Consider the following 15,455-nt stretch of genomic DNA (forward strand, 5'->3'; position numbering starts at 1 on the left):
GTATACTGAGGCCAAGGTCTGAAGAAAGCCTCTTGTGCCAACAGGCACAGTGCTGTCTGGAGCAATGTGAGAAGTTAGTACATCCCAGAGCACAAATTATTCTGGGCATTTATCACTAATACTGTCTCAGTGTATGCAGACTTCCCCTTCCTCATCCAGAAGGCCTAGACAATAATAGAACTGTCCATGTTAAGAATGTAGCAAAACACTCACTTTTATGTAACTTGCTTTTTTTCACCATGGATGGAGAGCACCCTATGTGAAGAGCAACGCTGGAGTATTTTTCTGCTGCTGAATCTGATACTTGATGCATGTATACTGACTGGAACACAGCTCACTCCTGACTCCTAGAAGATATTGGCTATGGCAGACAGCAGCCGACTTCCACTCAAGATTATTTTTTATAATGAAGAGATTAATAGTGCTCCTTTCAAAGGCAATTCCTGAATTCTAACACCACTCTTTAAAACAAATACTGTGTAACACCATGCTCAAAAGCAAAGCTTCATCAGTTGCATTTCGTTATCCTTTGATTCTCCAATGCATCTCCACTGCTGCACTGCTGCCTTCCAGTCACCAGAACTGAAAAAAGGAAATGCAAGTTAGCACACTCTCAGAAACAGACAAAGCAAGCTACATCATCAAGTTTGAGTTCATGTTTTTAATATAAACAATGCGTACATTTGGATTATGTTCAATCTCTCCCCACAGTATGAGAATATCAACAGCCAACTACAAGAATCAAAATGATCTGAAGACTGCTTGTACTGACACACCCATCTTGTACTACACTGTCTCCAGAACAAGTACTAAGTAAAGACTCTGTAAGCCCTGTGCACGTCCCCAAAAAAATCCCACCAGCTACTGACCATCTCCACATGATTGAGAGGCCTATAATAAACTGGTATATACACTAACTTGTAAGCAATGATGCACTATGAATAAAACTTGTGATTAAGAGGTGAACGGCTTGCTGCATTAGTACAATTAATTTATTTTTACAAGTTCAAATTACCTTTCCTGCCACATAGTCAGTTAATTTCCATTTGCTGTTCCCTAAACTAACACTGTCACCGGGCCTGTTGAATTTGGTATGGTTTGTAACCTGCAGAGTAAGCTGAGAAAGTGTGCACTTAGCATTTGCATCTGTATTTATTACATCTAATTAATTGAAAAAAAGCACTTAATTTTTCCAGAAGAGAGAAGCTTTTACACTTGCCAGGATTCATGAACCTTCAGCTTCCCAGCCAATACAGAGAAGTGAAGCTAACATGGCTCATACAGATACAACAGTTAAAAACATTCTGACACAACCTGTAGGATGATTTGGGAAAAACCTTTTAAAGTCACCTGGGATGCTGCATACTTAAGTCCCATTTCTTTATTAGAGAATTCATTACCTGCATCAGCCTCAAAATGTAAATTTAACATTTGAGTCTTGCCAATTTTCTGCAGGTTGTGGGGGAGCAAGGGAGAAGAGCTTGCTTTTAGACCCATTTCCTTATCCACTTTGCTGCCATACTACTGATATTGGTGATTTTGAATAGAAAAAAAGTTAGTGCTTTTAACCTTTAAAGACACCTTCAGTACAAATGGTGCCCTTTCCAGTAGGGTTTCTTATTTACGTATCTCACAGTCATGCTGAAGAAAAATGTGAAGATAAACCTTTAAGCTTTATGACAGAAAAGTTGGTCATGTAGCAGCTTTTATTATAGCTACATGCTCCCTCCTTTGACTCAGAATAAGAAATACCCATGATACTTCTGCATTTGATCTGAACTACAGTCCAGCACCCTAAAATAAAAGTGTTTTTCCTTCTCTATCAAGGCAACAGTAGCAGTTTATCAGTACTTACAAAAGATTGCTGGCATATTCTGACAAAAGCACTGCAGATATTTGCCTACTGTACCAAGCCTCCAAAAAGAATAAACCATAGGCTGAGAATACCAACACCCCCAGTATGCAACAGAACTGAACCTTCACACAGGACAAAGCCTGAGATCAGCAACCATGTGTCAGATGAACAACCCTGTACCAACTAGTTTTTTACTGCTACCATTTCAAACTTGCTTCTCAAAAGCAGTATTTGAAACTAACAGCAAAGCATTCCCACATTTAGAGTACTTTGAAAGTGACTTAAAAATTACATAAAAAAGGATACACACTTCCTACATCAGTACTTCCCTTTGAAAAGGGATTTATCCTTATCCTTCTCTCTATACAATTTTAACAGATTTTCACATATTAAAAGGGATTTCTTTTTATTTAGTAGCAAAGTTTTCTGAAAAGGTACATTAGCATGACAGTCACTACCACTTTTTTTTTTTCCTGGTGAGTCACCAGGAAAAGACAGAAGAGACAGTTACCCTTCCACATAAAATCTGAAGATAGATGCCCCTACATCTACTGGAGAAGTAATTTTAACAGGGTAAGCTTCAAAGTCATGAAACACAGTTAACCTACAAAGTCTTAAACCATTCTGGAGAAGCCTGAAAGTCTGCAGTTTAATTCAGTGACCTCTGTAGAGATTAATTCCTAATCAAAGATTACACTCAGTAATTAAGTTGCATGTTCCACACGTTTAACCAGACTGATTACGTGTCTGTACTGACATTTATTATTCCAAGTCAGATTTTTATGGTTTGGGCTTACAAAGACCAAGTACTCTCTGCAGCATGATTTAAAATGCATTTGTAATTCTATCTTACATTCAGCCATAGCCAAATTGGGCCAATTTCAGCAGAAGTGTCTTGCTATCATTCCTAACTTTGTAGGTTTAAAAAGTCTACATAAATTTCCCTATCCAAGATAAAATCAGAAGTTGTAAATACTCTTCAGCCACCGAAAATGCCCAACTCTATAACCACCAGAAATCTTCCTTCATAGCTATTACACCGATATAATATTTACCTTATGTCTCGGTTCAGGCACCACTCATCTCTGCCATCAACAGATGAACCAGTGTTACTTCTGTGGCATATTCTAGAAGCTATCACCCTGTAACCAAGAGGAGATACAACAAATTCAGAAAAATACACTTATACAGCAGAAGTCAACCTATAGCAGCACTTCCCCCCATTTCAAAAAAAGTCACAAGGTTGGGACTGCAGATTACGCTGTTGCAAGTTTTACTACTTCTCTTTTAAGTGGTGGAGCATTCACTGGCTTGGAATGGACTGGAATGGCTTAGTGACAGGTTGCATGGCTTATGGATTCTCATTCCTTTTCAATGGTGCACTGCCATGTCAAATCCATAAGTTGAACGACAAAATTTACTGAGGACTAGAGTAGTACAAAGGTTTTGGGTTTGTGCCTTGTTTTTTTAGTTGGAGGTCTTCATGTCTATTATAGTCAAGAGCATCTTTTGAACTTCATGGCTTTACCTGAGTCAGAACAACTTGCCACAGGTTCTGCCACACGTACTAGATATCCCTGTAACGCAGCGTCAAGCTAAACAGAGTCAGGCATCCAACTAAATGTCAAGTTTGCAATGGGTCGCTTCAAACTCCCAACAGCCGAGGTAGTGTTTGCAATCTACACCGATTCCTGATTGCACAAGGCTTTCTTTACTACAGTATATGCAGCCTCTTTAAGCATCTCCACTGGAAGACACTGGGCACAAAATACCCCCTCCCAACCCTAACTTGGTAATAATTCTATCTACAATGAGCTGCATTGTTTCTTAGTTTCAAAACTGGTGCCATAAATGCTTTTATCCAAGGAGAAATGTTGAATTTTGAGAACTTCTAATGTACTGAAGTATTTCTTTTCCTTTTTTTTTTTTAATCTAGACAGCACTTCCATTGCCATAACGTGCAGCTTGATTTACTGTACTAGAGGAAGGTAACTTGTTTCAATTCTGACTTAAAACTGAAAAACTAGTTTGCTTTGCTTACCATCTTTGCTGTTTCACAGGCATTTGATGCTTTAAATCAGCTGTGGAATGCTGAAAGATTCACTTGTTTTTATGAAGCCATAAGCCTTTGAGAAGTTGGAGAGAAAGACTTCTTTGCTTATCTTATTTTCTCCTTTGGAATCAAAGATGTTCCTTTAAAAGTGAAACACTACAGAGTTGCAAAAATTTGAAACAGTATGAGTAAGCATCGGTTTGCAGCTTCTTTGATGGAATTGGTCATTTTTTTTTTTTTAATTTTTACAGTATTCTGTAGCTGACTTACATGTACACGGATTTTTTGGAGGGGAGATCTTTCCAAACTCTCCGTGAAACAGAAGGTAGGCGGAAAATTGTATTATCCACTTGCTTTTTTGGGTTAAGTGAAAGATATCCTCTATTTTTCTTTACATAAGGATCTGAAGGCATTTTGTACCAGGAACACCGTGACTTCAAATTCTAGGCAAAACTGCATTTTGTGTGGAATATCCCCACCACCCTCCAAATCACAAGCAATACTTTAAGAATGAGATGCTGAACATGTAGGACAATCCATCTCCCTGTTAGATGGTTGGATGTTGTGTGGAAGATCGTAAGAACTGCTTGTTCCATTCATGAGGAAAATCAGATGGAAGTGTGGCATTTCAGGGAAACTTTACTTTGAAAATTACAACACTAGTACACAGCTCAAGTTTTATACATTTAACATCTGCTTTTTGAAAGAAATGTTAACAATTTTGAAATGAAATTAAACATTGGTTTAACTTTTCCTCACAAAAGCATAAGAGTCATGGAGGGGAAAACTTAACAGGCAACAATAAAAAAAAAAGGTAAAAACAACTTTTCCTTTTAGCAGTCTCTCTTGTAGTTAAGATCCACTTTTTTTTTTCTTTGAGAAGTAATCTGTCTTGGTCCAAAAGTTTAAGTGTTTTTAGTATCTGCTTCTGCCTCCACCTCTATCGGATCTGCTTCCACCACGGCCACCACCTCTGGGTGCCCCGCGGCTTGAACTACTGTAAGAATCACGAGGAGGTGGATAGCCCCTTTCCATGGACGGGGGAAGACCCCTGTCTTGTCTTCCAACACGATCACGGCCACTTGAGTAGACATCACTTCTGCTGCTTGAGTAACTTTCTCGGCTTCCATATCCATCTCGTGTGCTGCCGTAATCGTCATATCGACTGCTTCCACCATAAGATGGCGGGGGCCCTCGTGCAGGTGGAGCACTACGTGAGTTACCTGCAGGGTCAATGGTCAGGTAATATGGCAACACCATAAGTTATATATAACAATTTCAATCTGAATTTACAGAATTGCTGTACTAAATGTTTACTGCTACTCTTTCGCACGTATTGAGATGTTCTTAACTAATCTGCCATGTTAATGGTATTTAAAGTGGGGATTGCATATCAGGCAGTGAGTGGATTTAAAGACTCTGAAGGAATGAAGACGGTGTTTATTCAGGCAGGCTCTTTACTGGGTATTCCAGAACAGCTTGTTATTTTAGAGAAGAAACTCAGCCATATTTTCCAGATAGTTGCAATTCTGAACTGTAGACTTTGCTTCTTTAGTTTACAGCTTATTTAACAAGATGATCAAATGATAACCACAACTGCACTTTCACTGTAAGGGGAAAAAAAGCGTGCCACTTCCACTCCCCCGTGCCCCCCAACATAAGCAACCTAGTAAAAGTGTAAAAGTCAAGGTTTTATGACACCTGTGCCAATTACTACATGATCCTCAAAATGGATTCTTACCATAGCTCTCATACGAATCTCTGTAGGACCCTCCACTTGGATGATCCGAGTAATCTCTGTCACGTCCGCCACCGTATCCGTCACGATCACTGTAGGAGGAAAGACTACTAAGACTTAGTACAAATCAGTGGGATCATAGCAAGAACAATGTAACAGGGAGGAAAATCCAACAGTAGGTACCTATATCCCCTAGAGGGGTATTCGTCACGTGAGCTGGAATGACCATAATCACGGTATGCGTAGTCTCGTGGAGGTGGCGCGTAGTCCCGTGTGTCCCTGGAACTGGGATAATCTCTGCTGGAGTAACTACAACAAACAAGAATTGACAGGTTAGCTGTGTGGCACACCTCCTAAGATCAGGAATTAAAACTCCTCTCTGAACAACAACAACAACAATGGTTGAACTAAGTTAGCCAAAGAATTTACCCGTCTTTAGTGCTATAGCCATCATCTCTTGGAGACATGTAGACATCTCTTCGTGATGGCATTGGTTCTCTGCGTGGAGGTCCACCGTAACTGTCTCGTCCACGTGACACCGGAGCTGAAGAGAAACATATTTCAACTTAGTAAGAATTTAGTCACACTGAAGATTCCTCAAGGCCAGTTAGTATCAGCAAACTGTTTATAGAGATTTAAAAGTATCTCTGTACCTTGTATTTGTAATACTTAACATCATGCTTTTATAGTTCTAAAGCATCATTAGAAGAAACATACACACCAATCAAACAAAATTGTTCCAAACAGCTACAAAATTACACTGGCATGAAGAGGCAGATTAGAAAAACAATCCAATATCCCACAGCGCTTTTAATTAGAATCAGTGACTTGCAACAGTTCCTGAAGAAAGACAAAGGTTGATAAAGCAACAAAATACTTCAGCAATTCTCACCTCTTCCTCCCATACTACTGCTACGCACTGGTCCGGAAGGTGCAGATCTCTTGGGTGGAGGGCCTCCACTTCGTGGAGGTGGACCTCTCTTCATGGGAAGCGGCCCTCGAGAAGACCCTAGAAGGACAAGCCATGAACCAACTTGTTATTTCTGTGAAACTCACCTGCACGCCCCTAAAATCTAAACTACAATAACCTAAGCACTGTTATTACCACTACGTGATCAACAGTAAACCTCCAAAATTAAGACCTCAAAGCCCTCACCTGTGTTTTTGGCCTCTACTAGGTACTACTGGCAGAATTGAGAGCTCACCAAGTTAACTTTTCCATAGCCTAAATTCTTGTCAAGAACTGTCTTTTAGAACTTATCCAAAAGCCACAGGGTGTGACACAAGGGAGAAAGACAGCTGGTATCTGTAATCAGTCACAGCTTAAACACTCAACAAGTTACTGTTCTCACAAGACAAGAGCCACCTGGGAAGATGTACTAGAGAAGATCCTACAGAGAGGAAACAGAGGCACTAACTACAGAGTCTGTAGAACCTACTACACAGACTCTTCAAGACAGGAGTTTTCACTATTTCCAGGGTTGGTTATTTCCTGCATTATAGCTTTTACTATTTCACCTCAGGTGCTGCTTGTTTTCTTTTAAGCAACAGCTTTGATACTGAAGTTTTTCTGAATAAACAGGTGTATTTTAAAGAATATCCAGTATCAAGTACATACTATGCTTCCACTTCAGAAAGCTTCAACTCCACACACTACTATTTTCTAGCAACAAACAAGACTTAGCATCCTTAACTCCCCCTATAGTCTGGAAGGATCAGTCCTAGAATTTAGTTAAGTTTAGACCTCTTGCTAGCAAGAATGAAAGGCAGTTCCCTTTCCCTGGAGGAAGAGAATGATTTTTTCAACTTGAATACCAGAAAGCGCTTTTTTTCTCACGTGCAGGGCAGGAGTTTTGTTTTTCTTTCATAGCCAAAAGTCAAGTGTAGTGTTAGTTGTAGAAGGGAATCTTCATATTTGAAAGCCTTTTCTTAAGGTGTACTTGCCTACACAAAAATTTGACTAAACTGCCGAGACTGTATTTCATCATTTTAATAAAGAACAAGGAGTGCACTATTCAGCTGTTTTGACTTTTTTTTCCAGTAGGATTGTCATCTTCCAATGGGATTGTCTTGTATGTTGTCCAAGTATATAATGAGAGAGGTAAATACATACCCAAGTGACTCCCTCTTGAAGGTGGTCCTCTCGCGCCACTTCCGCCTCTTCCACCTCTAAGGCCCCTGGGAGGACCTCTGCTTCGTGGAGGGGGTGGTGGCCCACGCCTACCACCACTTTCAAAGGATGGCTTGGTTGCTTGTTCCACTTTAATTGCTTTCCCATCTAATGACTAAAGAAGAAGCTGCTTTACTTACTGCTCAGTCATGTTTCTATTTCTTAAACTAAGCCCCTCTTGCTTCATTATTACAGGGCTTCCATTTTATAAAGTTAGAGCAACTCTAGAACTGATTTCAGTCTTCAGTATTAGTCCCCACGTACTCAGCAGCATGTTGGGCCTAATTCCTACAGTACTTCATTCTTGTGGTATTGATGAAAAAAATACAGAGCAGCATCAGAAAGGACTTTCAGAGAAAACACAAGTGTCCAATGATTACGGCAGCCCCATGTCATTTACTCTGTAAATGAAACATGATTTATGATCTCCAATTTACTTTCAATTGCCACAGACTTTTGTACCAAACTAGGACTGCACCAAGTAGTTAACAGGATTAAGCTGAAGGTATCTTAGCTTCAGTTGGGGTTTCTGGCAATGGGGAGGCCGTTTAGCACATTTTCTTCATGTCCTGATAAAACGGTGATCACTGAAGTATTTAGAAGCAATTTCAGCATCTACAAAGCAGACTGAGTATGACAATTCACCTCTCTTTCTACTGTTTCAAGCTGGGTTTTGAAAAAAGGTGACCATCACAATTTACTCTTATTACTTGCATTTCCAGAGTGGAGGTGCTTTGTGTTGGTTTGTTTTTTGTGGAAAAAAAGTGGAAGCTTTTTGTGTTGGTTTTTTTTTAACTAGACCTGCAGTAACAGAACTCTGCAGCCAACTATTATACCTCAAGCATAAGCAGGTGGCAAGATATATTGAGTAAAAAACTATTAATCAAATTTCTGTATAATTTTGCAGACACCACACATTTGTTAATTACAGCAGAGCTTGTGATCTTGGCTCTGCTCAAGTTAGGTTACTGCTCATATATTCTGACAGCAGTTAAGTATTTTAGCTCTGTGATGATGACTAATGAATTATACAGGCAGGAAGTGTTATCACACTTCTTTGCTGCAATAAATGGACAAGAATGGAATGACTGCTAGGAATGTCTCACTCTGAACTGGTGATGGTTCGTTACTGAGGTGCTATTCTTTGTTCTTCATTAGTATCTAGCCCTCTCTGAAATCATTCACTTCAGTAGAGCATGTAGATTCTGCCACCATATGTGGTTCTAACAGCTGTTTGAAAAAAACTTTTTGTACATCCACAGATCCAAGTTTATCCATTGTGAGGAAAAAGGTCAAGAAATACTAGCAAAATCACACTGGTTTTTGTCTTTGACTTAAAAGATATTTTACCTATGGTTCCTCAAAAAGCTTTTTGGCACAAGCAGCTGAATCATTTCAGGTGCAAGTATTAGTACATCAATTCACTGGAACATCTCAGTTTGCATCACTTATTTTGCCACAATTATCATTAATCTGTTTCACTCATTCTCTTCCAAACAGCATCAGTAGGCTTGAAGCCTCAAGTTTTGCCATCATGACCACTGCTGTCCCCAATTTCATGACAGATTTATAACACCTTATTTCAAGTTTGGAAACCAAACACCATCCCCTCTGCTAAGCATGGGTTATGAAAACCTGCATGCTAGGTCTGAGGCGTTCATTTTATAGAGGAGGTAGTTCTCCCTTATTTCTCCTCCTATTTCCTTCTGCCTTGCACATATCCACCTTACCTAGGCAAAAGTTTCTTTTGAAACTCGTTTATGCAATCAGTCCTAAAAAGCTACACTTAAGGTCAAAAAAGACCTTTCATTAGGTCCAAGAAGGTTTGTTGCTTGCTGTTAACAAGATACATCAAAGTTTGTCCTGTTTTAAAGCATAGGGGACGACTTCATTTTACAGGTTTTTAAGTCAAAGAAGAAAGGTCTCATCTCACTGAGCAGATAAAATTCACACAAACCATCTCAGAATAGGGAATTTTTTTTCAAGGAACCCAAAGCACCAGCTGTTAATACAAACACTCAATATTTAAGTGTTTATAACCTTGACTCAGTGTTACATTTTAGTATATAGGCACCATAAAGTGCAGCCACCTTGGTGCTAAATAACAGGAAAGTAATTTAAGAGTCATTTAAGGATAATAAGAGTTTGGTAATCATAAGATCTCCTATATGTAGAATCAACACTTCACACAGCTTTGTAAGGTGGGACAGAGGACTGGCTCAAAACAGAGCCAAACAGAATTAAGAGTACTGTCCTCCAAACATTCCAACAGAAAACACGAGTGCGATTTGCAAAGCGTGGCAGTGGGGCACAAAAAGTGTTCTGAAGAAACTGTTTCAGGAAATTGCAACTTAACATGGCATAGGGCTTTCTTCTCCAATGGATTATTTCACTGTTAGTATTGCAGCAACTCCACAATTTCTGCATGTTCCTTGATGGCACATCAAGCAGGCCTCCTTTCACAAAGGACATTCAAGAACTGAAGCTGAGCTTCTACATATTACACTTCTTCACCAAAGGAACTGAAAATACTTTCTGTTGATTAGAAGACAACCTTCTGTAGCACCAAGTACAGACTGTTGTTTCAATTGTAGCATTTGCTTCCAATCTCTTAACAGAGCCCAGCTGGCTTGGCAGGTCTACACTGGAATTAAGTCTTTGACTTGTCCCAGACATTTCCTCTAAGGTCACATTCTCGCTTTAATCATCTGTCTTCAGGACTTGAAACCAAACTATCATGAGAACAGCCTACTGCAGAGTGACCACCACAGACCTGGGTGTATTCATGCTTGTGTCCATATATGCACTTCATGACATCACGATGTAGAATTGACTACCATGCAATTAAGGTTCTTAAAGGTTTTTGCTGTGATAAGTACTTCCAGCATTTCTTCAGCACTGCTCAGACATGCCAACATGGAATTCTGCAGAGGAATTCATTTAAGTGAAAACGCTCCACCCCAACTCAAAAAGTATTATCTCCTGACCTCTTTCTCCAGAACAGAAATTAATCTTCAACAAGCAAGCTTAGGCCAGTCTATGCTTGCTCCACTTTAGGATGGAATATAATTATCTCCCTTCATTCCCCTTACCCAGGAAGGAGTAAAACATTTGGTATATGTTTTTCATCAACACTTGCAAAGCAAAGTATCAAATCCAAATTTACTCTGGCAGAATCAAAGTCAGTCCCTTCTGCTGGCTGCAGATTTGAGTTCCTTCAGAATGAGAGAACAAGTAGCATGCTGGCAATGCAGAACTCTTCCCCCAGCTAGACAGGTCAGCTAACTCTTTGCAGGCTGCTGCTTGAAGTATTGTCTGCACAGTGCTTCTGCTGCTTCTAAGTGCCTGTAATTTTCCTGAGTGCTCCAATCTCATTTCCAAGTGGACAGAGCTCCAATTTCTGACTTATTAGTGATCTCTTCTGACAGCATGCCTCAAACATCGCTCCTCAGATCGAGAATGCTGCCTGAGGTGAAAGCAAACAGGTTCTGAAGATGAGGACGATGGGCTACTTCATGAACATCTTCCACATCTTTCATATCCATGGTTGAACCAGGCTAGAGCAGCGCAGAACTGTAGCTACACACAGCAGCACCAAGTACTTTATATTAAAATGGTCGTTCTAAGCCAAATCCTAAGTGAGGATGTTTTCATACTCTTTGCTGTTCACATTTCAAAGCAGATGAAGGCATTTTTACATTTGCAGAGCTGAAGACAGAAACTGTGAGAATGATGATCCACGAGGCAGTACTTTCTAGTGTTTCTTGACAGGGATGCAGGCAGTGCATTCCAGAACACGCAGACATTATCTCAGCCAAACACAATCAATCTAATTTAACTACTACCCTAAGCCTCACTTCTCTGAATGTTTCCAGTGTGACTGAACACATACCACAACATTTAAGATTTAGAACAGTTGGTCATTTATTTTCAGAGGTATTCTCATTTTAAAGTTGCACTCCACATTTAAGATCTGTGACTGAACTCCTGTTAAGTCTGGTAATTAGTTGTTGGTGCTTGAAGTTACCTTGGTGAGGGTTCAGTGTAATGACTACTTCAGAGGAAATCAGTGTTTAAGAACTGTAGTAAACAAGTCTTCAGAACTGTAGCAAACTACACAACGGAGAAATAAATTCAGTAAGAGCAGCACCTTTTATGGATGTTTAGGCTGGTAAAGAACTGTTGTTTTCTGACTTGTCACTCTCTGCCTTAACAGAAAATAACTCTTAAAAAGGAAGCAAGTCTCCAAAGAAAGTAATGCTAATTGTCACGAGGTTGTCCTGAAGCACCCAGAAGCTGCACACACGCAGAAAGCCTGTGACACAAAACAAGGAAGTTTTCCCATTCGTGCTCACTGTGAACACTAGGAACAAGCCCATTTTCTTATTCCCCAAGTACAAATAAATACTTGGTATGCTTTACTTACTGATTGCAGTGACTGACATTTTTCTTTCACTTCAACATCTTACACTAACAAGACACAGCTACCAAAACTCAACCATTAATTCATCAGAATCAATAGGCTTCTTCATCTTACATGAATGGCACCTCAGAGACACTGCTTAGAAAAAGGTCAATGCAGCATGACCTCAACACAACAGCTCAGATTATGCATGAAAGATCAGTCTGAAATCCAAGTTAACTGAGAAGACAGCTTTAAATGCCTGAACAGACAACACCTCTATGAAGATAACTGAAGACAATAACCAGCTGTTGCAAGCTTCCCTCTAACCTTTTCAAAACATGCTGGAATAGACACAGATCCCAATAACCTACAATCCTTTGACCAACTATCCTGGTATTTCAGAACCTCTGCAGTATTTCAGAACCTTCAAACTTTCAGTTTTTAAAGACATGACACATGCATTCAGTTTTTACTACTTCTTAAAAAGTCCTATTGTCACACTGTAGGGTGCAAACAAGTGCTTGCTAGCTAACTGCAATGCTATTCACATTAACTGGCACAAGGCTCCAAGCTGACTGATGATGCAGCTCCAACATTTAAGAATATCTACAGATTACCAGATAGAGCATCAATGCTCCAGCACAGTAGGGAAGTCATGTTAAACCCATGTTAAGGGAAACATTCGTAGTTTTCAGGTCAGTCACTTCCCTGAAGTATAATTTACACAGTACTGCATTCAAACATGGTAAAACAAAAACACTGTAAGAGACATGCAAAACCAAAGAGTCAACTACTAGAAAGCCCTCCACCAATAGTTAAAAAAAAAAAGAGAGAAAACAACAAGCTTAGAGCCAGACTTCTCACTAGTATCCAATCTATCATCGGGAAAAAGCAATTCCAGCTTCATGAACACAGAAACATTTTGCAACATTTAAAGTTGACTTCTCTCCAGGATCTTGTAACCCACTGTCTTTCAACTTTTTATTACTCGTTAATTTGCCCCAAATATCAAATTGCTGGTCAGTAAGAACACCAACATATAATTGGTCTTAATTCCTACCTTTCCATTCATATCTCTGGCAGCATCTTTCGCATCTGCTGGACTCTCAAATGTGACAAACGCAAATCCTCTGGATTTGTTGGTTTCACGATCTTTCATCAAAAGGACTGCAGAAAAAAAAAAACATGTTACCTCTCCTGTCAAAGAGGTAGCAACATTTAACCTCTATTTAACCTTTTTAAGCTCAGGACTTCTTAGAGGACATGAAAGCACCATCATTTCAGATGATCAATGCCAAAAAAGTCATCACAGCTATATTGTTGCTCTATCGTTTTTAGTCTCTTTAAAGAACAAGGTTTTTCTGATTACCTTCCACAATGCGTCCATATTTGCCGAACACAGCCTCAAGGGCTTTTTCGTTAGTCTCTGTGTTCAGCCCTCCAATGAACAGTTTCCCGGGACGATCTGCTTCAACCATTTTGATTCCGCAAACGACCTATTAAAACCAGAAGGTTGTTATTAACTACAATAGAGACTTCTGTACCACCTCATGAAATATAAATGACTGCTTTCCTCAAAAGCAAAAGGTCGTTTTCTTGAGCAAGACGCCAATTAACAGACATCTGATAGAAAGGAGATTAAACATTTTAAGTTTTTAGACTGAAGCAACCAGGATTGTCTTCAATTACTTCTTCACGTTAGTCTATGCCAAATGCAGATTAAGTTAGCCTTAAAAAGAGCAACAAAGCACTGATGAGAACTCCATCAAGATCAAGTAACATCGGTGAATGTGAAAGTCTTCTGGGTTACTGCCTTTGCCTGTAATAGCAATCCTAGCACTCCCTTCCTTTTAAATCCTGCTACAGACGTTTCAAGAACTTCACTTAATATGTCAAAATACCAACTTTCAAGTCACCTTGGGCCAGTAATCCAAATTAAGATCACTCTTTAAATTATTTAGAGTACACTGACACTACACCGACGTCCTGGCCTACATAATGTGGCAGCCTAAAGGGACTCCAGACCGTCACTGCAGTTCCACATAACAAGACAGCGAGACCGTGGCAAAGGCGAGGCGGCGGGAGGAAGGACTTGGCGGGGGGGTGTGTGGGGAAGACAACAAAGCAAAACCTCCCAGTGCCTGGCCCAGCGCCCGGCGCCTGTGGACAGACGTTACCCGCATGCCTTCAGCTCAGTGGCGGGAAAACCCGCAGCACCGGGGGCCCGCGCCGCTCCCGCAGGACACAGAGGGCGCGGGACGGAGCAGCCCCCGGAGCGGGAGGCCGCGGCGCGGCGGCCATCCCCCCCCGCCCCGTATCTACCCCGCTAAGGCGGGCGCCGTGCGAGGGGTGGGGGAGTGCCAGACCCTCTGCGGTCTGCAGGCACCTCCACAAAATGGCGGCCGCCTTTGGCAGGGACTTTTCTCTCGCCCGGCGCCAAACGACCGCCTCGGCGATAAGCCGACCGCGCATCCCAGCCCTCGTTTGGAACGACCCGCCCGGCCCTCCACGCCCGGCCGCCGCCATTCCTCCGTCCTCCCCGGGGACGCCGAGACCCACGCGGCGGGACCCCGAGCGGAACCCCCGCACCTAAAATGGCGCCCACAACGCCTCACGCGGTTGGGACCCCCCCCCCCCATCACCGTCCCACCACAACCGCATCGCGCCCACCACCCTACGCGGAGCCGGACGGGCAGAGAAGGCAGGTCCGGCTCCGCCACGCCGCGGGCCCGAGGCGGCGGGCGAGCCGAACATAGCTCCCTCACCCAGGCACAGAACCTGTCGCCGCGCTCCACAGCCCACCCCAGCGGCGCCGGACGCCACTTTCTCCGCTCCCCGGAACCCCCGGGCCTGCCCAACTCGCCTACCGGCACTCACCCCCGCTCGCGCCGAGCTGCAACTGCGCAATGAGAGCGAACAAAGGCGCTGCAGGCCTTTATATCGCTGACGTCACCAGCCGGTCAGGGCCCCGGATGCACGCGGCGGCCAGCTCGGCGGGGGGGCGGCGGCGGCTGGGGTCTCCCTGGGGTTGGCGCGGAGCCTGCGCCGCGGGGCCGCTCAGCTCAGCTCGGAGGCCGCGGGGCTCGGAGCGCCTCGTCCTGCCAGGAGACGGGGCGAGCGCCGGCGGGATGGTGGTGGGGGGCGCGAAACGAGCGCGATTTGATCCTCCCGTCAGGGAAAGGCGGCGGGCCGCCGGCCGGCAGCAGCGCTTCCCTTTGTCTGCCGGCTCTGCCC

At 42.2% G+C, this 15,455-nt stretch overlaps 1 protein-coding gene across 2 annotated transcripts; it reads right to left on the reverse strand.

Annotated features, from left to right (window-relative positions):
• Positions 1–4,529: 4,529 nt before the first annotated feature.
• On the reverse strand, positions 4,530–15,108 carry RBMX (RNA binding motif protein X-linked). 2 transcript variants are annotated; one of them, XM_084269065.1, is made up of 9 exons: positions 15,099–15,108; positions 13,591–13,717; positions 13,282–13,388; positions 7,760–7,931; positions 6,539–6,655; positions 6,076–6,190; positions 5,830–5,955; positions 5,650–5,738; positions 4,530–5,131 (listed from the first exon to the last, which is right to left on the reverse strand). In XM_084269065.1, exons 2-9 carry the CDS (start codon positions 13,697–13,699, stop codon positions 4,824–4,826), a joined length of 1,143 nt encoding a protein of 380 aa, XP_084125191.1. In that variant the 5' UTR covers positions 13,700–13,717; positions 15,099–15,108; the 3' UTR covers positions 4,530–4,823. The 2 variants fall into 2 exon arrangements, with proteins under 2 accessions (XP_084125191.1, XP_084125190.1); XM_084269064.1 differs by having other exon boundaries at positions 5,650–5,753.
• Positions 15,109–15,455: the final 347 nt, after the last annotated feature.

Source organism: Gallinula chloropus, assembly GCF_964237585.1.
Source record: "Gallinula chloropus genome assembly, chromosome: 11".
NCBI lineage: Eukaryota > Metazoa > Chordata > Aves > Gruiformes > Rallidae > Gallinula > Gallinula chloropus.